This window comes from Halichoerus grypus, chromosome 4, assembly GCF_964656455.1.
Source record: "Halichoerus grypus chromosome 4, mHalGry1.hap1.1, whole genome shotgun sequence".
NCBI classification, from domain to species: Eukaryota; Metazoa; Chordata; class Mammalia; order Carnivora; family Phocidae; genus Halichoerus; species Halichoerus grypus.
The window spans coordinates 61138989-61164608 of NC_135715.1; the positions used below are offsets into that span (position 1 = coordinate 61138989).

General features: G+C 42.1%; 1 protein-coding gene across 5 annotated transcripts; it reads right to left on the reverse strand.

Annotated features, from left to right (window-relative positions):
- Nucleotides 1–1940: 1940 nt before the first annotated feature.
- NEK3 (NIMA related kinase 3) lies at nt 1941–24808 on the reverse strand. 5 transcript variants are annotated; one of them, XM_036101345.2, is made up of 16 exons: nt 24730–24808; nt 22020–22192; nt 19950–20043; nt 19765–19862; nt 18393–18476; nt 17548–17615; nt 17368–17454; nt 15293–15347; nt 12094–12294; nt 11626–11698; nt 9304–9350; nt 6200–6299; nt 5530–5673; nt 4915–5049; nt 2937–3063; nt 1941–2520 (listed from the first exon to the last, which is right to left on the reverse strand). In XM_036101345.2, exons 2-16 carry the CDS (start codon nt 22134–22136, stop codon nt 2436–2438), a joined length of 1515 nt encoding a protein of 504 aa, XP_035957238.2. In that variant the 5' UTR covers nt 22137–22192; nt 24730–24808; the 3' UTR covers nt 1941–2435. The 5 variants fall into 5 exon arrangements, with proteins under 5 accessions (XP_035957238.2, XP_035957234.2, XP_035957237.2 ...); XM_036101341.2 differs by having other exon boundaries at nt 9304–9353; XM_036101344.2 differs by lacking the exon at nt 24730–24808 and adding an exon at nt 24273–24508 and having other exon boundaries at nt 9304–9353.
- Nucleotides 24809–25620: the final 812 nt, after the last annotated feature.

Genomic DNA, 25620 nt, shown 5'->3' on the forward strand with positions numbered 1-25620 from the left:
ATACATAATTCCAAGTTCCCTGTGTTTGGGGGAATGCCCCAGCATTCCCTGGGGCAATGCTAAAATTTGAGATGACTAAGAGGTACAGAATACAGTATTTATGGAAGGTGGGTATCTGGAACTATCCTTAAAGCTATCCCCGCCTACCTTAACTCTTGAAAAGTCTTCAAGAGAGTGGTAAAAAAAAAAAGGGGGGGGTGGAGCTAACCTAAGTAACTCTGGGAAATGGTGTTTCAACTGGAATTCTAAGGCTAGAGGCACTAGGAACTGTCCATGAACTCTGTACTCCAGTTGAGAAATTTGTTTCTCACAGGAATATGGGTTGATAATTTGGAAACTGCTTTACATCTATTCTGGTGTTGAGCAATTAAGTGAATAGTGGATGGTTGAAGCCAGGTTTTTCACTGTCAGAAAGAGAAGCTACAGAAAAGCAAGGAGGGGAAGGCCAGAATGAACCCTGTGGTACTAGATCAGAGTCCAAGACATCAGTATGAACTCATCCTCGGCTTAATACACATACAGATGGAGAGACCCAGAAGTGACTGTGTACGTATGTGCACAGGATAGCAAACATATATGGATCTCCTCGCTCTGTCTGCTACGAGGGCCTAAAAGCTGTGACGGCCCAGTAGCAACAAGCACACCCAGCCCCCAGATCCTGGTTTCTAAGCCAATGAAAGGAACCAAGGCTCCTTGGAGAAATGGCTGACTCTGGAGCTGTGACAGAGAAGGCTGAAGACGCTCCTGGACAGTCTTCTTGTAGTACCAGAAAGGAAGGAAGGTCTCAAAACAGAAAAGAATGAGGGCATGTCAAAGGAACACAGAGGCACCCTGGAAAACTCCCAGTGGCCAAATCTAGACCAATTGAAGGAATAAAACAAATGACTTCGCATTGGATTATAGCCCCCTTCAGGAGGTAGAGCTGAGGATGAGCTGGACCCAGTGACTCGTGTAGAGGCATTAGGAACAGTACATAAACTCTGCACTCTAGTTGGGAAATCTGTTTCCCAGGGCCCAAGAATGGAAAATTGGTAACTTTACAGTGGAGAACCTGGCAGACACTGCCTTAACCATGTGACCAAGGTTAACCACAGCAGTAATAAATCATGCTGAAATTGCGTACTCCCTGATGAGAGGTGATGGGAAGGGCACCTCACCTCCATGGTATTCTTCCCCAAACCCTTGAGCTCAGTCTGATCATGAGGAAAATACCAGACAAAAAACTGAGGGACATGCTACAAAATGCCTAACTGGTATTCCTCAAAAATGTCAACGTCCTGAAAAATGACAAATGGAGAGACTGTGAGAGAGCAGAAAAGAGTCTTGAAGGATGACGAGATGTCTAAAGGTAGATAAAGTGGGTGGGGTGAAGGTCTATACCACAGTTTTTGTACCTGAAGATTAAAAAAAAATGGTTTAAATCTACAAGATGTATGTATTCCATATTTCAGGAGATCCTTATTAATCATCCTACTGTAGATTCAGCTACTTGCCCTGGTTCTTCACTGGAGCACCATTCCTCATACTTGCTCAGGCTTCTGCTGTTTGCACACTTACCTCCGTGAGATCTCCAGGGAGGAGCCTCCTTCTTCTGGAGTACAATATGTCACCTCACAACAGCATCCCAGGATGGAATGACAGGACCCAGCACATGCGTGTCAGGGTGACCCACACAAGCTGGCATCCCATTAGTCCATTAGTTCCACAGCACTCTCTACTTTCCAATACTTTCCACCTTTGGCCTATTTCTTTCTCCTGCACAAGACTGCCAGCTTCTGACAAGATCTGTACTGCCCCACCGCCCCCCCTTCCCACAGCTGATCCTCTGACCTGGGTGCCTCTGTGCATCCTGTGAGGGGTGGTATTTAAGGATGGCGGGTCACTGGGGAAGATCATGGATCACTACCCAGAAACAGGCCTTACTGGAAAACTGCACAACATTATTTTCCAATTAAATTTATTTAGATCCTCAAACCTTTCATAAATGTAAAAAGAGTTACACAGCAATTAAGCACCAATCGTAACAGTGCAGAAATAACATGATGGGCTGCTGCCATGGTCTATGGTCAGCACCCTTATGAGGAAGGCATTATCACCCTCATTTTAGAGTCGTGGAAACTGGGGCTCAAAGAGCTTAAATAATTGCCCACGATCACACAAACTGTAAGCAGTAGCATCCGATTTCTGTTCCAACTGCAAAGCTTGAAGCTCAGAGCCATTCTTCCACGCCTTCTCCTTTCAGTTCAAAAACTCATGAGAGTTACAGATTTTTTAAGCCTTGTGGTACTAATCAGGAACAATTTTAAATATTCACAGTTTCCCCCTCTTCATTCTGTGCCCAAAGAAAACTGAATCCCGTGAGCTGATATTATCCAAACATTAATTCCCCACTTTAAACATCCACCCGATGTGACAAAGGAGCACTTCCTTGGGCGTTACCCATCCAACACTTCTTGCCAGCCAGCTCGCTGCTTCAGTTCTGACACCCAGTCAGGCCTGTCGTCATCCTCCTCAAAGTCCCTGTGAAGACACAATTTCGATATTAAGCCTCCATAGCAGGGGCACGGTAAGTATTTTTTGGTGGCTCAAAGCAAAACACTACCATCACAATATTTACATTTTTGAAAAATGCGCTCCATAAGGCAACTGACCAGAGGAAAAACATTGTTAGCTCTTCCAAAGGAACACTTCTTTCATGTTTCTATAAAATTTGCCAATAAAATCCAATATATTAAAAAATACTAAGTCCAAGCTGAACGGTTGAACTCAGGAATTCTATGATAATACCGTAACGCATTACTCGTCCCAGACAAAAGATCAAGATATGACTATTCATTTGTGATGTCGAGTAATATAACCAGCTCCTGCTAAACTTGAAATTAAGGTATGATTTTCACACACAATGGCCAGAGCCATGTAGGTATATCCCAACATACGTGTCCTCTGCATCCAGTCTAGGTTCCAGTCTCTCTGGGTCCAAAATGACAGAATCGTGACCTCCATCCACACTGTCTGACGCTTCTGTTTCTTCAGACAGGGGGCCCTTCAAGAACCCTTCTGGACCTTCAGAGGAAAATTATGCCAATTTTAACAGTAGTGGCGTAATTAGTGAATGTCGGACTAAAATCCTCCAAAAGCTTGCTGGCTCACTGAGGACAATGGTATATTTCTTTTGTAGCGCCTTCCCCATTACAGAGCATGATTTCTGGCATGAGACAGGCCCGTGAAGCATCAGTATTAAATTAATTAAATGGGTATTAAATTTAAAAACAGTACTTTCTTCAAAAGAAAAATTTAGAAAATCATAATTGAAACCTTCAAATACAAGAACCTATATTAAAGTTATCTTTGGATCGTCGTCTTCCAGTTGTTTTTCTTTTGAGCTCCCCACCCCCAACTTTTTCCCATGATGGGGAATAAAATTAGGGAATGGAGACCACATGCGTGCTTTCAAAAAATTTTCTAGATGGCAACTGCTTTCAGATTTTTGCTCACACAACAATAACCTAACACAAAAATGTGGGCTACATCTTTATAAAACCCTTTCATAATAGAGCTATGACATAGGTTTTGAACAGTGAACAGGGACCAGAAACAAAATCCAGGACCTACAATTGCTACAACAAAATTCACAACTATTAACCTTCCTTAACACCATCCTTCTATGCACCCACCTCTGCCGGGGCACCTATGACAATCTGCGCACAGCTCTATCAGAACACACCTCTAAAAATTCATCTACACCACTCTAAACCTCTCTCCTTGAGTGCTGGTCTCCCACCAAACTCCCCCAGGGAAGGAGCTGTGTTTTATTCTTTTTTTTTTTTTTAAATCTTAACCTGGCATGTTTGGCACTCAATAAATACTGACCAAATAAACAAAGACAACTAAATCTGTTAAAATAAATATGGCCAAGACTTGCCACGGCATTACACGTTCTACTTGGCATAATTTATCTTAGATCTTAACTTAGCAAGATGGCTTAATACTTGAATTATCAAAATTATACACACATGTACACACCCTTAATGCAGTCCTTTGGCCTCGATTCCTACAGATAGTATTATAAAAGGTAATTTTGTGCAATTTTAGTGAAAATGTCTGTAGAAATGATAAAAAAAATCAAATCCTAATTACTCCTCTTTCTTGAGGTCTATTCAATACAGCAGGATTCAAGCACAGAGCAAAAGAAATCTTGAAATTCCTCAAAGTTTACTATGATGGAGTCTGAACTGTAAAGTCAGTCAGGCAGTAGTGTATTTGCGTGGTTAAAAATGGGCTACTCTTCAAAGTAGTCCCACAATTATTAAAACAAGCAAACAAATAAGCAATTAAAAGTAATGAAGCTCCACGGGAAATTTTAATTAGAGCTCAATACTGGCTAAAAAAGATTCAAGGAAACCTAAAATGTACAATGTTATGAATCATCTTATAACTTTAAAATCAAAGTCTCTGGGAGGGGCGAATAGGGAATTTTCTTTAAATGGGTACATGCTTTCAGATTCGGAAGGTGGGGAAAGTTCTGGAGATGGATGGTAGTGATGGCTGCACAACGGAAATACACTTAATGCCCCTGAACTGCACACCTAAAAATGGTTTAAATGGTAAATTTAGTTTATGCATGTCTTACCACACTTTTTAAAAAAATCAAAGGGGAGGCGCCTGGGTGGCTCAGTAGGTTAAGCATCTGCCTTCAGCTCAGGTCATGATTCCGGGGTCCTGGGATCGAGCCCCTGGGCTCCCTGCTCCGTGGGAAGTCGGCTTCTCCCTCTCCCTCTGCCCTTCCCCCTGCTCATGAACTCTCTCTCTCTCTCAAGTAAATAATATCTTTAATAAATAAATAAATAAATTGAAATAAAAATAAAAATAAAAAAATCAAAGAGTTTCCACAGGTAGGTAATAGACTTGAGTCACCTGGTCTATATATTGTATATGTTTGAAACGCCAAGCTGAGATCTGCATTCTTAAGGATGTTCATCAGAGTTTCTGGAGTCTCTTTCAGCCACTGCTTACGGGTGTTATTTTCACTGTACTTTATTACAGAACCACCTAGTTGTGAAAAGGTGACAGTTAGGGCCACGTAAAAAAGATTTTCAGCATATATCTTCCAGACTGTATTCTAAGCGAAGTTAATTGTATTTTCCTCTCTACTAAAATCTATTTCACTCACCTACGTGAGCACTGCTCTGATACGTGACACCAAATATCTTTTACAGAGTGACATTAAAACAACAACAAGAACAATCTCTAGCCCATTAAACAACCATGAGAAAATGCTCTGTAGTGGGCACGTGGGTGGCTCAGGTGGTTAAGTCTCTGACCCTTGATTTAAGCTCAGGTCATGATCTCAGGGTTGTGGGATCAACCCCCACATCGGGCTCCACACTGGGAGTTGAACCAGCTTCAGATTCTCTCTCTCTTCTGCTCCCTCTGCCCTCCCCACCCCATACTTGCTCTCTCTCTTAAAAAAAAAAAAAAAATCACCTAAAGAAAATGTTCAATAGTAACAGCGTTCAACTGACTACTAACCTCTCTCATCCCCGGCTGCTAAACTGGAGGAGAGTATGGCTGCGTTTTCCAAAGCCGTGAGAGCTGTGCTGGGGACATTTTTCTCCCACTGTCGCCTGATAGGACTTGGTGAACTGAGTTTCCTCAGATGGACTGATTTATTATCTGATTTTAAAATGTAAAAAAGTATTGCTAAGCATATTATTTATCATCTATATGAACACATATACTTGAACAACTACATAGAAAGAAGTCTTTCTTTTCTCTTCCAAACTCAAATCCACTCACAATGTTTTTCAAGTCTAGGCAGTAAAGGGAATGAAAAAAAAAAAACCTCCAAATGAAAAGGTAAAGCTAATTTTTAAGGGAATTTTTAAAAACACATATATATATTATACAATGTATAAGAATGAAGCCCCAAGAGGTTGTGTATTTCTGCACATGGTTTCTATGACAGAGAGTGCAAGAAATACTGTTTTTTTCTAAAGGCTCTTATTAATAAACACTATTCTCTTTTTTTTTATGAGTAATAAAGTATTCCTATACCATTAAATAAATCACTGGATAAGCAAACAAAAATCTGCCTGTCCACTTGTTTATGACACCTATGACCTAGTAAGATGAAAATTAATATTCCTTCCATATTTCCCAATTCCTCACTTATACAACAATTAGAATTTGAATAACTTACCTTTCTCTTTGTTTACCGTCCCCAGTGCACTTTCAACTGAATTTTTATTAATGTTTTCTAAATTAGTGTGGCTGTACTTTCTAGCTTCTTCTTCCCTTGGCTTTAAAAGGGATTAAAAATACAGATTTTAGTATATGTGCTGCCGAAGCGAGCACAAAAATACAGATTAAAAATGCTTAAAATGCTACAAACAAAGTAAAGTAGGCAAAGTCAGCTATCTTAATTTTAAATAAAGATTAATGAATTTAAAAAACATTAATAACCATAGAACCCCATACACCACTGTATGTTATATGTCATACATATTTATATGTAAGTTAAAAACCATATACATACATATATATTAAAGTCATATATATTTCTAATCCTGATTTTTTTTTAAAGAGAGAGTGAGAGCAAGGGGCAGAGGGAGAGGGAGAGAGAGAATCCCAAGCAGGCTCCATGCTGAGCACAGACTACGACGCGAGGCTCAACTCACAATCTGGAGATCGTGACCTGAGCTGAAAACAAGAGTCCAACGCTTAACTGACTGAGCCACCCAGGTGCCCCTATATTACTAATCATTAATATTGATCAATGCAAATATGAAGAGGATATATAAAATAACAGAGGTATTTGAGAGGTCTTTATAGAAGCAATGAGTAATGAAAAATTTCAGTATGGTTTGCTGTATTGGGCTTTTCATGCTGGAATATCAAAATGAGATTTTTTTTTTTAAAGATTTATTTATTTGACAGAGAGAGACACAGCAAGAGAGGGAACACAAGCAGGGGGGCTGGGAGAGGGAGAAGCAGGCTTCCCGCCAAGCAGGGAGCCCGACACGGGCTCGATACCAGGACCCTGGGACCATGACCTGAGCCGAAGGCAGACGCTTAACGACTGAGCCACCCAGGCGCCCCTCGAAATGAGGTATTTTATAAAGTTGCTATATATGGTCAAATGTTCCCACTTCACCTGAGTGGCTCAGTCGGTTGAACATCTTGATCTCTTGATTTCAGCTCAGGCCATGATCTCAGGGTTGTGAGATCGAGCCCCATGTAGGCCTCCACAATTGGCAGGGAGTCTGCTTGAGATTCTCCCTCTCCCTCTCCCACACCCTCCCTCTAAAAATAAGTAAATAAAATCTTTAAAATGTTCCCACTTAATTTGGTATTTTTCCAAATTATCTAAGCTCCTGATTTCATGAAATATAGTAACACACTGTCTAGACGCCATTAAATCTGCATGTATTTTGAGAAGGAATACATTTCCTATGCCTAGACAGTTTCCAGCATATAGGTTCTCAATGATTTGTGGAGTGAATAAATAAACAGTAGGCTGTAGCTGGAACTTTGTTCTTATTTCTATACAGTGGTTCTCAGACTTCACTCCCCACCGGGCGAAGGGCCCCCCCATAGACAAAGAAGTCAGAATCGCGGTGGGTAGTGGTGATGAGCAGTTTTTAAAAGCCCTGAGGGCATTTTGATGTTGCATCCGGGCCGATGGTCACTGCCGTACGGACTACAGCCTGAAAGAGCGCTCCTGGCTCGGTGCCACTCGGCTCTGCCCTCACACCGTCACACCTTGCCGGCTTGCCCGGGACCTTCTTCCTACCTCAGCTCTTCCCTTATCTGACCAACTTTCTGGCTCTCTCTTCGTTCTGCTTACATTTCACCCTCTTTTCATCTGCAAGAACACACGGATGTGTCCACTGTAGGGGGTATTAAAACGACAGGGGTGGTTGCCTGGGACAGGGGTCAGGATGGTCTGCAAAGGGCCCTGAGGAAACTTTTTAGGAGGCTGGGATTTCTAGATCTTGATTGTGGTGGTGGTTATATGACACTATAAAATTTCCTAATTCATCAAACTCTACACTAATGGGTAAATTTTACTGCATATAAATTATGCCTCAATAAAGCTGGGGAAAAAATAGATATTCTCACACAAATAAAAAAAAAAAGTACAGGGGCAGGATCTATTCCATTGTGGCAACATAATGGTGGGATGCTGTTATTTATTTACTGCCAAATCTCCATTCCAAAAAATCTGACAAGTTTAATTATTAGTACATTCCATAAATAGAATGATTTGTTGTTAGTACATTTTTTTCTTTTTGGAATTAAAAGGTGGATGAGGAAAGAAAAACAAATCATGAGTAGGGCACGATTTACTGGGTTGAGCTTGACAACACTCGGAAGTAGATCCGCTGTTCTCTTGAGGCCTTTACTGCAGCTTTCGTGTCAAAGAGCTCACAGCCGCCCAGGGCAAAACAAGACAAACAGGACCTTGAATGCCAGGCTGAAAAATGTCAACTTGGTCTGTCAGATAATGGGGAGGCACTAAAAGTTCCGAACAGAAAGATGTCAAGAGCAAAATACAGACCTAAATACCCTTTAGCCATTAAGAGGAAAGTATTCTGACACGGGCTATACCATGGATGAAGCTTAAAAATACTATGCTAAGCAAAATCAAAACAAAAAACAAAAAAAAACCCTACGCTAAGCAAAAAGATACAAAAGGACAACTATTGCATGATTCCGCTCCTGTGAAATATCTGGAATAGGCACATTTATAGAGACAGAAGGTAGGATGGAGGTCACCAGGAGCTTGGGGTGGCGGTGCCGGTCGGGGGGGAATGGGGAGTTACTATATAATGGGCAGAGTTTCTGTAACAGGGTGATGAGAAAGTCCTAGAAACAGAGAGCGGGGATGGTTACCCAACACTGTGAATGGGATTAATGCTGCTGAATCGTATGCTTGAAAGTGGCTAGGATGGGAGATTCTGTGTTATATATGGTTTACCACAATGACAAACAAACCAAAAGCCAAGCTAAAGCAAGATGTTCATGACTGAAAGCAGAACACAGTTCTCTCACATCTACATTGAAACCACTGGTCATCAGTAATTAAAAACAGAAAAACAAGGCACATGAACCAAATGCTCGGGGATCTCCAGCAGCTCAGCTGACGGCGGGGGCGACAGCCACCAATTACTTCTTGTGCCAAAGGCCGAGAAACTGCTGGCCGGGAGGGACCAGGCCCCAGTCTTACAAACATCCCACGGAACCCAAGAGAGGGGAACCCAAGAGACAGGGGTTTCATAAACGTAATTTCCAAGCTCTTACCATCGTGGTTGCTTCATTTTCCAAAGCTATCTTGCTTCTGCTGGGGTCTGCTTAAAAAGAAAAGAGAAGGTAGGAAGAGAAGGCATGCAGAGGCTCACGTGATTAAGTTCCTCATGTGATGTGCAGAAAGCCCAAAAGACAAATGAAGTTTTTGAAGTCCAAGAGCCAAAGCCTTAGCCTGAATAGTGATATCAAGCTTTACCCACCAGGTAATTTATTTTTTTATTTTTATTTTTTAAGATTTTATTTCTTTATTTGACAGAGAGAGACACAGCGAGAGAGGGAACACAAGCAGGGGGAGTGGGAGAGGGAGAAGCAGGCTCTCCCCTGAGCAGGGAGCCCGATGCTGGGCTCGATCCCAGGACCCTGGGATCATGGCCTGAGCCGAAGGCAGACGCGCTTAACGAATGAGCCACTCAGGCGCCCCTATCCCACCCGGTAATTTAAACAGAGGCTGTTTCTGCTGTTTTATTCCTAATGTTAACATCTGAAAGGTAGGGCATCGCGATTCACTCATGCCTGCCCATTTAGGCACTAGAAGCTGAGATACTCTGCCTCCCTGGGAGGTCACTGTCACCTCCAGCTCAGGCTAGCTATGGCGTCTGTGCTTTTCCTGACAGCTATGACAGCCCATGGAACAGGGATCCCTCGTAAGAAGGGAGCTGCTTGCTCCCTCACGAGGCACTGGTGGCGGCAGTCAGCGAGACCCCGGGCGCAATCCCTTCGGGAAGAGGGGCTGATTTGCCCAGTAGAGCCCGGCCCTCCATGCTCCTCATTCATTCAACGTTGTAAAAACTTGCTGTCGAGCACCTGTGATGACAGGTGCGGAGGATACCACAGGGAGTGAATGAGACGCAGCCCCTGCCCTCACGGAGCTTCACTGTTCCGGCGGAGACGCCAGCCGACACACGGTCTGCCATGCTGGCCTTCCTCCGCTGGTTTACTCCTCTTTTTTAGGAATGGTAAGACTACACTTAGCCAAACTATTTTGAAACTTTTCTTAGACTGGCTTTTATTGTTGTTGTTGTCTAGCATTTTAAAACTAATTTCCCACTACCCTGGGATGCGGACAAAAGCTACAAAATAGTACCTAACGTAAAGTTAACACTAAAGCAAACTGGAAACAAAGGCAATTGGCTAACCCTTAAGGAATGGAGAAAAGCCTGAATTACAAGACCAAGGGGTTTGCATTACTAAAAGGATATGCAATCCTACAAAAATAACATTTAAAATTGAACTGTCAGAAAGCAGTAGGGTTTTTGAATGTTTCTTGTGGAGTATGTAAGCCCGAGAATAGTGGGCACCAAACAATGAAGGTTTGCAACATGTCCCTACAGCGAGTGGATGATCTATTTCTGTCTTCTCTCTTACTCTGGTCGAATCTACCATCTTCGGTGGATCTCATCAGATGGAAGGTCTGAGTCATTGATGACAAATAAAAAGGAACAAAAATAGGGGCACTTGGGTGGCTCAGTCGGTAGAGCCTATGACAAGTCTTACTCTCAGAGTCGTAAGTTCGAGCCCCATGTTGGGCATAGAGTTTACTTAAAAAAAAAAGAAAAGAAAAGAAAGGAAAGGAACAAAAATAGCTTTGAAAAAATTAAGAGATGACAACTTCCAAAGAGACAATAAATTACATTTGAAATTTGTTCAGGATCGACTAAATATGTATGGAAATTTTGTGCAGCTATTATGTGGACAGTAGACAGTTTCAACTCTTGAAAAGGCATTTATTTATTTATTTATTTATTTAAAAAATAGTTTATTTATTTATTTGTCAGACAGAGAGAGCACATGAGCAGGGGGAGCGGCAGAGGGAGAAGCAGACTCCCCGCTGAGCAGGGAGCCCGATGCGGGGCTCGATCCCAAGGCCCTGGAATCGTGACCAGAGCCGAAGGCAGATGCTTAACTGACTGAGCCACCGAGGTGTCCCAAGGCTCTGCTTTTTAAAATTTTGTTTACCAGATGGTTCTTTGGATACTTGGGGATAATTTCCTACAAGATTAACATTGTATTTTCATGGTTAGATTCCCAGGCCAGGCCACAGAAGCCTTCTACATGACCAAAGGGAACATGGTACTAATAATGAAACAGAGAACAATCTTTACATCATTAAAATCTCCAAACTAGGCTCTTTGATCCCTGGAAAATTAAAAGTATAAAAATCAGTACAGAATTACATCTGAAATAGCAATAAGAAAATTTTAATTTCAGGAGATCTCTGAAATTGTCTCTAGTAACTTGAAAATGATATTTTTCTTTTTTGTTAAACTACATTTTAAAAGAAAATTGAACAAAAAGTAAGCTTTCTAAAATTCTTACCTTTTTTCCTTGGTGTACTATGCTTAGAGTTTTTGGTTTCTTCTAATACCTGCTCGCCATATTCTGTGATGATCTGAAAATTTCAAGTAGAGAATTTAAAGATGTGAGGTAAGGTACACTTTTCTTTAGACACTGCCATAATGTCATTTAATTATCAACATTTCTTCCTCACAATCATATTTACAATTGAAAAGTAAAAATGCCATTTAGAAAATACCTATAATTTAGACACACAAATAGATGTTTTTACACGTCTAGAGAAAGATAAGAAAGGTTACACAAATTCTCCCTGTGAGTATTCTCAGGGAACAGCATTATGGAAGGGAGAGGAGGGAAAGGAAGTTTTTATTTTTTGGTATATTCTTCTGCATTATTTGAATTTTTACAAGCATGTACTACATGTTGTGTTTAAAAGATAACGAACCATTTGACCCTACTTGAAAACCACTCCCAGTCAATCTAACATACCTCTGGGGGTAAGCACTTGCGGACAAGCCGAGCCAAAGAGCCTCTAGAGAGCAGTGTTGTAGCGGAAGGGCGATGTGAGGGATTCCTTTTAAACATCTGCTTGATCAGATGCTGGAGTTCACAGGAGTACTGAGACGGCAGTGGGCACAGGGACCCCTGGCATATTTTGAGAATAAGACTTTTCCAGCTGTTTGCCTGAAACTAAAAAGTAAAACTGAACTGTAAGAGCAGAGACAAGGCAAGAGTGGAAGAAATTATCAGCTCAGTGGAATTTTTATGAATTAATTTAATTTTATAAAAGTATCTGCTGCCTGGTCATTTTTCTTCCCAGAGGGAGCCTTAAGGTACTATTCAAAATCTTACAGTGGGGGGGCGCCTGGGTGGCTCAGTCGTTAGGCGTCTGTCTTCGGCTCAGGTCATGATCCCAGGGTCCTGGGATCGAGCCCCGCATTGGGCTCCCTGCTCAGCGGGAAGCCTGCTTCTCCCTCTCCCACTCCCCCTGCTTGTGTTCCCTCTCTCGCTGACTCTCTCTCTGTCAAATAAATAAATAAAATCTTTAAAAAAAAAAAAAAAAAAATCTTACAGTGGGTTCAGAAGGAAGGTAAACATAAACAGTGCAAAACCTCCCCATCTAGAGAAAGGGTTAGCATTGATTCCAGCTTTGGATACTTTATCACTTATAATCAATGTGTGTGCAGATACACATTTTTAACATATTTTAAAAATCAAAGTAATGCATACGTGTAGCTTTTTAAGAAGTCAGTGGTACTAACAGGCTTACAATAAGTGTAACATCCCTTTGCTTCATTCCTCCCCAGAACCCCCAGTCCTGCCCCCTTGTGATATGTACTCCAGACTATTCCAGCTTTAAACGTCTACTGCCAGATCCCTTTTACCTTTCATGTCATCAAAGTAGCTATTAAAATTTGACAAGCAATAGAATGGGAATCAAAATGACATGCCAGAATAACATGTAAAAAAGTCTTCACTGTAGAATAAACACTGAAATTAACATTAGGTGTTAGTCTTGGTGATACTTATGTAAGAGCATGTTCGCATTCTGCCTTGGAAATGCACCCTATTAATAAAATATGCAAGTGAAGATATGAAAAAGGAAAAAAGTCAACATATAACAAGGGAAAAATTCAGGTAGTGAAAAATGAGACTGAATCTGCTTTGTCTCTGGCTTTTGGAACATTATATCAGGTTTCTGCATTTCCTAAAGGTTTGAGAACTACTTTTGCCTCAAAGCAGATGAGAGAACAGATTGTGTGCCAAATATCAGGGCACTTAATTCTTATTCTTGCTAGAAAAAATAAGAACATGTATATGAAAGTTCACCAAAAAAAAAAAAAAAAAAAGAAGAATCAGGGGAATAAAGAATATAATAAGTAAGATACTGGAGTTTTAAAAATAATCTTATTTGTATAAAACAGTGGTTCTCCACTTGGGCTGCACATTAGAATCACCTGTTTTAAAGATTTATTTATTTATTTGAGAGAGAGAGAGAGAGACAGAGCAGGTGTGAGCAGGGAGAGGGAGAGGCAGAGGGAGAGGGAGAGAATCTCAAGCAGACTCCGAGCTGAGCTGCGAGCCCCACTCAGGGCTCAATCTCATGACCCTGAGATCATGACCTGAGCTGAAACCAAGAGTCAGACGCTCAACCAACTGGGTCACCCAGGCACCCCTAGAATCACCTGTTCTATAAAACACTACTGTCCAGGACACCCTCATGGGTTTCAATTCAATTAGTGTGGCATGGGCCCAGGCATCGCCATTTTGTAAAGTCTCCCAAGTTGTTCTAACGATGCAGCTGGCGTTATAAACCACATACATTCGAGGAAGACAGCACGTGGTTTCAGTGTGAGTGCCTTTCACCTAGTGGTGGTGAAGGCTTTTTCTCCATCATTCACTCTCATATTTCTCAGGCCCATCTGTAAAGATGCTTGCCGGGGGTGGGTGGGGATGGGCGAAACAGGTGGAGGGGATTAAGAGGCACAGACTTCCAGGTATAAAATAAATAAGTCGCAGGGATGAAAAGTACAGCACAGGGAATATAGCCAGTAATATCGTAATAACTTCATATGGTGGCAGATGGTAACTATGGTTACCGTGAGCATTTTGTAATGTATGTTAAGTGTTGAATCACTATGTTGTGCACCTGAAACTAACATAATACTCTATGTCAACCACATTTCAATTAAAATTTAAAAAATGAAAAAATGCTTGGTTAGAGCTAAGTTTCAATCTGTACCCAAAGGACAGAATTTATTTCTATGAAAAGCTAAGACTTAATAGGGACGAGTGCTATGATTGTTCGTTCTGTGTAATAAATAACTGCTAAATAAGCCAGCCAAATTATTTAACCTCTTTTTTGTTAAACTAATTCTTAAAATAGCTTGAAAAAAATAAATATAAAAATAATTTTTTTTTCACAATAGCCAAAAGGAGAAAATAACCCAAATGTCCAACAACAGATGAATGGATAAACAAAACAAGGTATAAACACATAATGGAATATTATTCAGTCATTGAAAGGAATGAAATTGTGACACGTGCTACAACATGGATAAACCTTGAAAACATTATGCTACATGAAATAAGCCAGACACAAAGAGAAAAGTACTGTATAATTCCGCTTACATGAAATATCTACAATACGCACATTCTTGGAGACAGAAAGTGGATTAGAAGTTACCAGGGGCTGGAGGGGAGGGATGGGGATGGAAACAGGTATGAATTCATCTGTTAGAAGGCGGAGGAGGGTCAGTAATGGATCCTCCAGACCAAGAAGGTACTTTAATACTGAAAAACAAAGCAAGCCACTCCATACCATTTACGGAGAGTTTTATGCAGGGTAATTACCGACAGGGGCAATGGGCTGGGGGCAAGACGGGCAGGGGAGTGCAGGGCTTACACAGCTATTCTCTGCCCTATTCTCCACAACTATCTGGACCTTAACCCCCAGCTTCTCTGGAGGGAGGGGCATGGTGGTGAGGTCACGAGTTAGTTATCCAAAGTGATACCACCTGTGCACCAGAGGGAAGAACAAGATGGCAGGCCAAAGATGGAGTCAATGCTGTCAGCGCTCCTACAGCGTCCGAGGGAAGCACACAGCCAAGTGGAATCTGGCACATTACTAAGGACTTAGCCAGATATGACAAGAGGCTGCCTTTTCCATTTTACACACCATACTTACTGGATGCTTAAGGGTACAGAGCTCATACAGAATGCATCCCAAGGACCAGATGTCACTGGAAGCATAAAGAAGCAACGTAATGACAAATGGGTTATGAGTGATTATATGAAACATAAAAGAAAAGAAAAACGAAAAATTACCTTTAATAAGAATAAAAATCACCAGGAATTCCTAGCTATTAAAATAAAATACATAAGTGTGATCTAATACTTAGGTACTTACTAACGTAATGTTCACAGTAAAACTCTGCTCCCAAGCCCCTACCCTCCAAATCAGGGTGGTTCAGATATCATTTCAGCAGCATTTGGTACGGGAGGGAGTATTCGTGGACTCAGACTGGGATAGTTGGAAGAAGGGCTTTAGGAGTCATTCAGTGTACCTTCCACCCAGACCATCTGGGAGCAACCCCAGGCCTTTTGATCACACCTCCTGATAAATAGCTCTTTACCTTGGGCCAGCCTGTGCCCCTGTTGGATGGCTCAAGGAATAGTGGTCTTCCTTATCAAAGCCAAAATGTGTCTTCTGGGAACCCTCATCCTTGTTAGCTCTACATTCCCAAACGAAGAGAATAAGACCACTCATTCTTCCACAAAACAGTTCTTCAAAACTCAGAAAGGAGTCCTATAGCTTGCCCCATACGCCCACCCTTCTTCATACTTAGCACTTCTGTTTCCTCCATCATTCTCATTACCTAGTTGTCATGCCCCAGACTTCTTCTACGTGATATTCTTTGCATTTTAAATAATGGCTTTAATCAATGGTTTCCCCCAACTTTCGATTTTTTTAAAATTTCAAATGTACAGAAAAGTAAATGTCCACATGCTCTTTCTTAGACTCCCCTACTGTTAAATTTGCCACGTTTGCGAGCTGTTGCCCTCTTCCATATATATCTGAACCTCTTGAAAAAAAGACTGCAGACACCAAAGACTTCACCCCCAAACATGTTAGCATGTATCTCCTCAGAGCAAGGATACTCTCCCTCATAAACACAATACCATTGTCACATCCAAGAAATTTAACCTTAATTCAATAATATCATCGAATATTTGTCCAAACTCAAATTTTCCCAATTGGCCCAGTAAGTTCCTTTATAGCTACTCTGTCCCCAATGCACTCAATTTTACTCTTAAAAGAAACTATTCAGTACGGATTATCATATTCTTTCCAGAAATCAGCTCGACAGAAGGTAACAAGAGCCTGTAGGTGTTTCTATTTCTAGGAATTCATGCCAAGAATGTGTTACAAAATAATGACCTATTTATGTACAAAGGTCTATTAATCACAACACTGTTTATGATACTGAAAATTGGAAATATATCATTAGACCAACAACAATATTTGTGAAGAGTTTAAATATGTGGTGATATGAATATGATATAATATAAAATTTTTTAAAAAGCAGGATGCCAAGTTATATATAGAATACATAAACTAGGTTTAGGGGGGAAAGTGAATGGATGGAAAAAACACCAAAGTGTTATTAACAGCAGTGAAAAAGTAGGTGACTACCATATCCTTTCTTGTATATCTCTGTATTTCCAATACGCCCCCTGCTCACCCACTCCATCAATGGGCACGTTATTACTTATAGTCAGAAAAATACTATGTTTTAAATCATAGGGTCTTAATACCATCTTCTTTTAATTAATGAACCTATCAGTCAAGTACTTATTATCAAGTCCTGCCAATATTAACGCATTGACATAATCCAGGGGTTCCCGAATTTTGCTGCACACTGGAATCATTTGGTGATGCTGGAAAATTACCGCTACCTGCTTCCCACCTGAGCTGCGGGACTTTTACAGGTGAGAGCAGCAGAGTGTGAGAAGCAGTCATGTCATTCATACTGTTCCCTAGAAATGACTAGCCTTTCCTTTGGCATTTACATTTAGCTCCTTTCAGCTCTGATTAAAACAGTTAGAAAACTGTGACTTTCATCTAGAAGCCTGCGCATTTAGATTCCACACTGCTTTCAAATATATTTTTCAAAAACCAAACTTGACTTGTCGGCTACAATGCCTGTCACCGAGCAGTCATGCCTGCGACTTCTTGTACCAAGTGAAAACATTACTTACCTTTTATTGTTGTAAGGCATGTTCTCCCAAATTTCTGGCGGCACGTAATAAGGTGTTCCCACATATGTACAAGCAAACGCCATAGGACTAAAACCATAAAAAGGCAAAGCACAATTACAGTGCATTCCTGAATAATGGATATTTTGACTGCTGTCACTACTACAGAATAGATACACATACCTGGAGAGAAGACGGGCAGATCCAAAATCTCCCAGTTTTACTTTTCCATTTTGGGTGAGGAAGATGTTCTGCATTAAAAAAGAAGGCTGAGATTATGTCTTGCATCATTCACCCACAAGGCAGAGATCTCCGGAGAAGCTGTCTTTCAAAGCCTACTGATGATGGAGATTAAGGGTAGAGATGCTGACAGCTGAGTCCCGGAGCGGAACACAAAAGGGTAAGATACGCTCTTGATAGCTACATGTTCCCCTGCTTGGGAATTCAGGATCACTGCTTAGAAATCAAACAAGTGAGCATAAGATTTTATCGGCAGACGGGCACCTGGGTGGTTCAGTCGGTTAAGCATCTGCCTTCAGCTCAGGTCATGATCCCAGGGTCCTGGAATAGAGTCCCGCATGGGGCTCCCTGCTCAGCAGGGAGTCTGCTTCTTCCTCTACCCTTCCCCCTGCTCATGTGTGCTCTTACTCTCTCTCTCTCAAATAAATAAAATCTTAAAAAAAAAAAGACCGTATCAGGCAGAGCCTGATGGAGTGCCTGGGAATGTGTCAGAGGGACTCCATGGGGCAGGTCCAGGTCTCGACGATTTACCTTCTGAGAACGTACGGTCTGGTCTTAGTCAGCAGTCGCAAAGAGAGCTTTAAGCCTATTAACATACACTAGTAAAGAGATTTAATGATCTTTCTCAGGTAATACCTTACTTGGCTCGTATAAATATTAGGTTGACAAATGTTTCCAGGCTAAATGAAAATGTCCCAAAAGGAAAGAGAGGAACACAGACAAAAGACCGAGTGAAATAGTTTTTGTTTCTGTTTTCACTTTTAGGCCCCAAAAGGTATTCCACTTACCTTGGACTTGATATCTCTGTGTAACACACGTTTCTTGTGAATGTGATTTACTCCAAGGCACATTTGTGTAAACCAATTAAGTATCTGTAAGGAGAGAGCATGCAGTAACTACAGGAATGCAGTAACTGGTTCGTGTTAACCCCAAATCCCAAAGAATCGTCTCCAGGCATTAGTTGACCTGGATTTTCCGTAATGTAAATACAGAACCCCTAAAAATTACATACTTCAACTAAGACTCCATGTTGCCTGGAGGAATTCAGAAAAACTGAATCCCATGTTCCATCATCTTGTGTATGATCTAAATAGCAATTTAGTTCAATAAAACTCCCACTCTGGTTTTCTTGAATTCAACCAAACAGAAGTATTTCTTAAATATATATATAAAGGTAGTTCACCACTAAGGAATGAGTATGTTACAACTTTCTGTAATCATTATGTCAGATTTTCATTTGCCTTTTCAGAATGTTAATTTATTAACATTAAAAGATTTCATTATGGGGCGCCTGGGTGGCTCAGTCGTTAAGCGTCTGCCTTCGGCTCAGGTCATGATCCCTGGGTCCTGGGATCGAGCCCCGCATCGGACTCCCTGCTCTGCGGGAAGCCTGCTTCTCCCTCTCCCACTCCCCCTGCTTGTGTTCCCTCTCTCGCTGTGTCTCTCTCTGTCAAATAAATAAATAAAATAAAATAAAATAAAAAAATAAAAGATTTCATTATATTGTCAACCATCCTGTGAGTCAGCATTTTCTTCTTATAAATCCCTAGTCAATAGTACTCAGAATTTCTAAGTACCTAGGGAACCTATAATTAAATATCAAACTGATTTTTTTTTCTTTTTTGCTATGGAGACTCATTCATTTGAAGCCAAGGTTGATCTCCTTCTCTGGAATCCATATTTTTAACAACACAACTTCTAAATAAAAATATTTATGCCAAATGCTTTTATAACACGTTATACCCTAAATCAAACTAAGTCCCACTCAGGGTGTTTATTTAAATATTTTCCTTAGTCAAGTCATTCCAGTAATATTTAATACACAATTTTCCTTTAAAAAGGCAGGAAGTACCAGACTTAAAGGAAAGTGCTAAATTGTAAAAGGAAAAAGTGTGAGAATAGGTATTCCCCATGACACAGGAATTTGGGCTTCATTCTTCTGATGCTCTAGTCATGCAAAATAAACTGTCTTCTACAATGTCAGTACAACAAAATTTAAAATTTGAAATATATAGGACAAAACAGGAGTAATATAATTCTGAAACTCTTCTAAACACAGAAGTTTTATTCCTTGATATTTTATAAACACATCTATTGAGCTTGCTGAAAACACCTCAGGCAGCCACATCCTGCACACAAAACAGTAGCACCGTATCTTACCATATCTTCAGGAAACAACTTTCCTTTCTGCTGCTTTATCTTTTGCATTAGGTCCCCTCCGTCACAATATTCCATCACAATATACAGGTGTCCCTCAGCTAAAACAAACAGAAGACTCTTGAGGAAAGCCTCGTGGCCATAAAATAAATTCCACAATGTATTTATTTGGGGGAACTCATATTTACCTTCAAATGATTCTTGAAAGGCAACAATATTGGGGTGTTTCATTTTGGCTAACAGAACAGCCTCCTTCCTAGAATTCTGTGTACCAGAGAGAGACTAGAAGATTTTAAATAGCATAAATGGAACACTTCATTTTAAAATGGATAGCTTTGAGAGCTTTATAGCAATACAGTATACAGTGACCCTGGAACCACATGGGAGTCGGGGACAGTGATCCCCCGCCCCGTGCAGTCAAAAATCCACTTGTGACTTTTGACTCCCCCAAAACGTTAACTACTAATAGCCTTGGAATAACATGCAGAGTCAATTAACATATATGCTGTATGTTACATGTATCATATAATGTATTCTCACAATAAAGTAAGCTAGAGAAAAGAAAATGTTAAAGGAAAATCACAAGGAGGCGAAAATACATTTACAGGATTGTACTGCATTTACCAAAAAAATCTGCATATAAGTGGCCCCGTGCAGCTCACACCTGTGTGGTTCAAGGATCAAGTGTGGTTTGTATACATCAATGCCAAAGGCAGTTTTATAGCAACGCACTGTGACCCAACTTATGTTTATCAAACTCTAGGAGAAAACGTGGTGATTTTTCAATTATGGCTATATTTTGCATGCTAAAGCTGACCCCTTATATCCTTACAAGTATAGAATGTAAACCGGTTTTCACATCATCCTCATCATAACTGATGTGGAGAGCCAGCATGCCATTAACCACAGTATATCCTTAAAGAAAACTAAGGCTCTCATGTCTTACTGTCTGCATCACGTTTCCAGCCCACTGGCCCAGATGAAAAAGAGACTGGTTTGTTAGTGCAGTAAGGATGGAAGAAGATGGTTTACAAAGCTAGTTTCCAAAACTGTTTATCCCCTAACTTACTCTCCAAGCACAAAATCCCGAATGACTTATCTTTCAATTAAGAAACTGCTGTTGGGGGCGCCTGGGTGGCTCAGTTGGTTAAGCGACTGCCTTCGGCTCAGGTCATGATCCTGGAGTCCCTGGATCAAGTCCCGCATTGGGCTCCCTGTTCGGCAGGGAGTCTGCTTCTCCCTCTGACCCTCCCCCCTCTCATGTGCTCTCTCTTTCTCTCTCTCTCAAATAAATAAATAAAATCTTTAAAGAAAAAAAAGAAAAAAAGAAACTGCCCTTGGAAAAAAAAAGGAATTAAAAAAAGATATTTAAAAAGGGGGCGCCTAGGTGGCTCAGTAGGTTAAGCCTCCAACTCCTGATTCCAGCTCAGGTCATGATCTCAGCGTCTTGAGATGGAGTCCCCTGTTGGCCTCTGTGCTCAGCGGGGAGGCTCCTTGAGATTCTCTCTCTCCCTCTCTCTTTCCTGCTTGTGCTCTCTCTCTCTCTCCAAAATAAGCAAATCTTTAAAAAATGCAAATTCACAGGCCCATCTGGACCTACTCAACCAGAAACTCAGGGGTGGGCCCAGCAATCTATGTTTTAACCTCCAGATGACTTTGAAGCCCACTCGAGAATCACTAAAAGAGGTCAAGAACATCATGGGGAAATAAATACTTAGAATTCTGAGAATTTTATTAAAATGTATTTTTAAAAAATTGATTAAGATACTCTTAAGCAGCCTCCATGGCACAAATTCTTTCCTGTGACAATTATGATAAACAAGGATAAGGCAGCACCTTCCTCACCTTCCAGGGAGATAAAACCCAAAACTGATCCACAAAATAGCTTCCCTGATACCAAAGGTTACATGTTAGGTTTTTGCTCTTCACTGTATTTTTTTTATGCTCTATTTTCATTAATATGGCACCTGAGCTGCTTCTGGCAAAGCTTCTTACCCTCTTAGGTAGGCAAAATTGGAGATTATTCATTGAGATAAAAATAAACAGCAATCGCCACCTAGACTATTTTTCTCCCTTTGTGCTAATCACAAAAATTACCTAAAATCCATATAAAATACATCAAGACCTTGTAAAGCTAATGAATAAACCCATTACATCTTTTGCACGAAAGAGCAATTCCATGTTAAATCTCAAGAACTCATTTTCCTGGGCAAATTACATGTCCATTTTCAACTTGAGCTAATGGCTTCAGCAGTGACCTTGGGAAGCCTTATTTCCTTCATGGCAAACAGCTGATTACTGCTTTCTTGCTGAACCAGAAGGGCTCGGCCGAAGGAGCCCTCTCCGATCACTCTCAGGACCATGTAGCCATCCATGCTGGGGCACCACGCAGTCCAGCTCCACCAACACGGTCACCACGACCTCTCCCAAACTGTATTCAAAAACAGAAACGTTGACAATTAAATATATTTTCAAAAGGCAGAATGAATTCAAAGTAGCTCAAAATCACCACGATAGGACAACAGCAGTTTATTCCTTTATGGGCGGAACAGGTAGACCCTGAGCACCCATGCCAGGTTTTATAATCCTGAATACAAAATACATTTACAGACTGTACTGCATTTATCAAAATAGCCGCATATAAGTGGCCCCGTGCAGTTCAAAGCTGCGTTGTTCAAGGGTCAAGGGTGGTTTGTATACGTCAATGCTAGAGGCAGTTTTATAGCAGTGCACTCTGACCTCTCATGGTCCCTGCTAGCATGCCTGCCCCAAAGCAGATGGGACCTCAGACCTCAACAAATGTAGGGTGATGAGTCTTACAGAAAGAGTTATGCTGGCATATGGCAGAAATATCCAGAGGAGTCGGGAAAATGATATTTAACTGAAGCCTGAAGGATGAATGGAAGTTGGCTAGGCAATGGGGGGAGGGAGGGAGGGTGATGTAGGCAGAGGGACTGGCCTATTTAAGAGCAAAAGAGATTGTGTTCAGTTCAAGGAATTGAAAGAGGACTGTCACAGGCTGGTGAGGCAGACAGGGCCTTATCTGAAGGCCATTGTAAACCAAGCTCGGGTTGCTGGATTTTATCCTTGGGGTAATTAATGTGCTGTCTCTGAAGGATTTTAACCAAGAGAGCATATTAGAAAAAAATCACTCACTCTAGCTGCAGAGCGAATGGACTGCACATAGGAGAGAACAAGAGGGCTGGAGTGGGACTCCAACAACAGAAAAGGCGGGAAAATGGCGATGGAGTGGAATGGGGTGGTGGCAATGGGGACGAAGAAAACGAAAGGAAATATGTGGAAAGAATTGGCAAGATTTTTGGTGACAGATTTATGGGGGACAAGCAGGGAGAAAGGGAAAAGGTAGACCTCCCAGGTTTCCAGTGTAAACTGGGTGAATGATACCATTCCCTGAGAAAAAGGAAAAGCACAATGGTTGTGAGTGTGTGTGTGTTTCACTTTTCTGGCAGTGGGAGTGTGGCATGGGTGCCAAATGGCATGGTGAAGGCAGACATTTGTTCCTTTTAGGACATGTTGAGCTGGAGATGCCTGTGATTAAGAAGAGATAAGCAGAGTCTTTGAACTTCAGTCTCCCTTTCCGTATTTCCCAGATGAAGCAGCTAGCTGGATTGGTTCATAGGTAAAGGAGACTGAATATAAAGTTCCTAACACTTTGCCTGGTACAGAGGAGGCCCTGGATAAATGATAGCCATTATTATTATTAAAACCTTAGCAACATGATGCATTAAAAAAAAAAAACAATGGAATGAATTAACTTAATTTTCAGAAAGCCTACTTGTAGTGTTTTTTTTTTCTAATCATACCACAAAGAATTATGAGGCACAGAGAACACGGCAGGTAAAGCAAAAATCACAAACTAAAACATACACTACAGCAACCTGTAAAATGTCGTTTGTATTCATGTGTATCATAGAACCACCCTGCAACTTTAGAATTAATTTCTCCGTATTAACCAAATTAGAGGCATTGTGTTCAAACACAATTCTTTTCAAGAACAGTCAGGTCTTTCAGTGTATTTAGGGATCTGAAAGAAAAAAGTTAGTTGCCACTATTCTAACTGGCCCTTGGTAATACCCGATTTAACGAGGAGGCCAAGGGTGCCTGGGTGGCTCAGTCGGTTAAGCGTCCGCCCTCAGCTCAGGTCAGGATCCGCCCTCAGCTCAGGTCATGATCCCAGGGTCCTGGAATCGAGCCCCGCATCAGGCTCCCTGCTCCGCGGTCTGCTTCTCCCTCTCCCTCTGCTGCTCCCCCTGCTCCTGCTCTCTCTCTCAAACAAATAAAATCTTAAAAAAAAAAAAAAAACAAGGAGGCCAAGTTTTCCCATATTTCTATTCTTTTATTCTTCAGGGTCTTTATTTTATGTCATGGACAGTAACCGATAAGCAAGAACCACCACTGACTTTTCTTAGCTGAAAACCAGTATTTATTTGGTCCTTTCTGCCCACATCTGCCCGTTACTCAATATGACAGCCGTAAGATCAGTAAAAGACCTGTATATACTGAGTGTGACGAAGTCCCTTTGCATGCTCCTCCCAGTCAAATACGAGTAAAATGATTTGGAAATGGCCAGAAGTGGGCTCACGGGGGAGAAACCTTGGCGCGCAAGCTGAGAAGGCATGCACGCGGGGACCGCACCACGGGGGAGGCCAGCGGCGCGCAAATCCTTCCTGCCGGGGACCCCGCGCCGCCTCCAGGCTGCCACCAGCGCTGGACCCGGCGCCGCGGCGGGCGCCGAGAGCACAGAAGCGCCGGGGGCGGGGGGAGGACCTGCGGGCGAGCGGCCCAGGCCCGGGGCGGAGCTGGGGCTGGGATCCGAGAGCGCCGAGAGCGGGTCTCCCACTCGCCCCCACCGCGCGGGGGCGCCGTCCGCTCCCCGGGCCCCAGGCCTCCACCATCGGCCGCGTTCCTTCCTACAGAGGCTCCCTGCCAGGCGGCGGGACCGCTTACCGGCTTCCCCGGCGACCGGAGCCGACCCCGGCGTCCCCGGACTAGCGCGTTTCCGCCGGGCGGGCCCGCAGGTCGTCTCTCGGGTTGCCGGTGAAGGAAGGTTCTCGGGTTGGGCGGGAGGCGCTGTTATCGGAGTAGCCGGGCCTACTAAGGGCGCGTTTTAAAACTGTTGCTCCATAGCGCCCTAGAACAATGCCAGTATTTTTGAGGGAAAGTGTCTCCCAGCAACATGAGTTTTGCCTCCAGTTTAAGCGATAAGTTTCTCGGGCTCAGCACTCCGCTTACTAGGTGTGGGATCTTGGGCAAGTGTGGAAGGCGGAACAGTGAGTGGCCCCAAATTGTGGGTGTTAGGTTCCATGGCAAAGGGCAGTTAAGACTGCAGGTAGAATTAAGGTTGCCAACCAGCTAACTCTAAAATACGGAGATGATTGGATTTTCCGGGTGGGCACCTCCAAGTGGAAGAGAGGGGCAGAGTGGTGGTCAGAGAGATTTGAAGATGAAGAATAGGGCCACCAGCCAAGGAATGCAGGAGGCCTTAAGAGGCTGGAAAAGGGGGCGCCTGGGTGGCTCGGTTGGTTAAGCGTCTGCCTTTGGCTCAGGTCATGATCTCCGGGGTCCTGGGATGGAGCCCTACGCCTGAGCCCTGCATCAGGCTCCCTGCTCACCAGGGAGTCTGCTTCTACCTCTCTCTCTGCCCCTCCCCACCTGCTCTCTCTCTTGCTCTCTCAAATAAATAAAACCTTAAAAAAAAAAACAAAACTGGTAAAGGCCAGGAAACAAATTGCCCTCTTGAACTTCCAGAAGAAACACAATCCTGCTTATATCTTGATTTTAGTCCAGTGAGATCTAATCCAGACTTCTGACTTGCAGAAGAGAGTACATTTGTGTTGT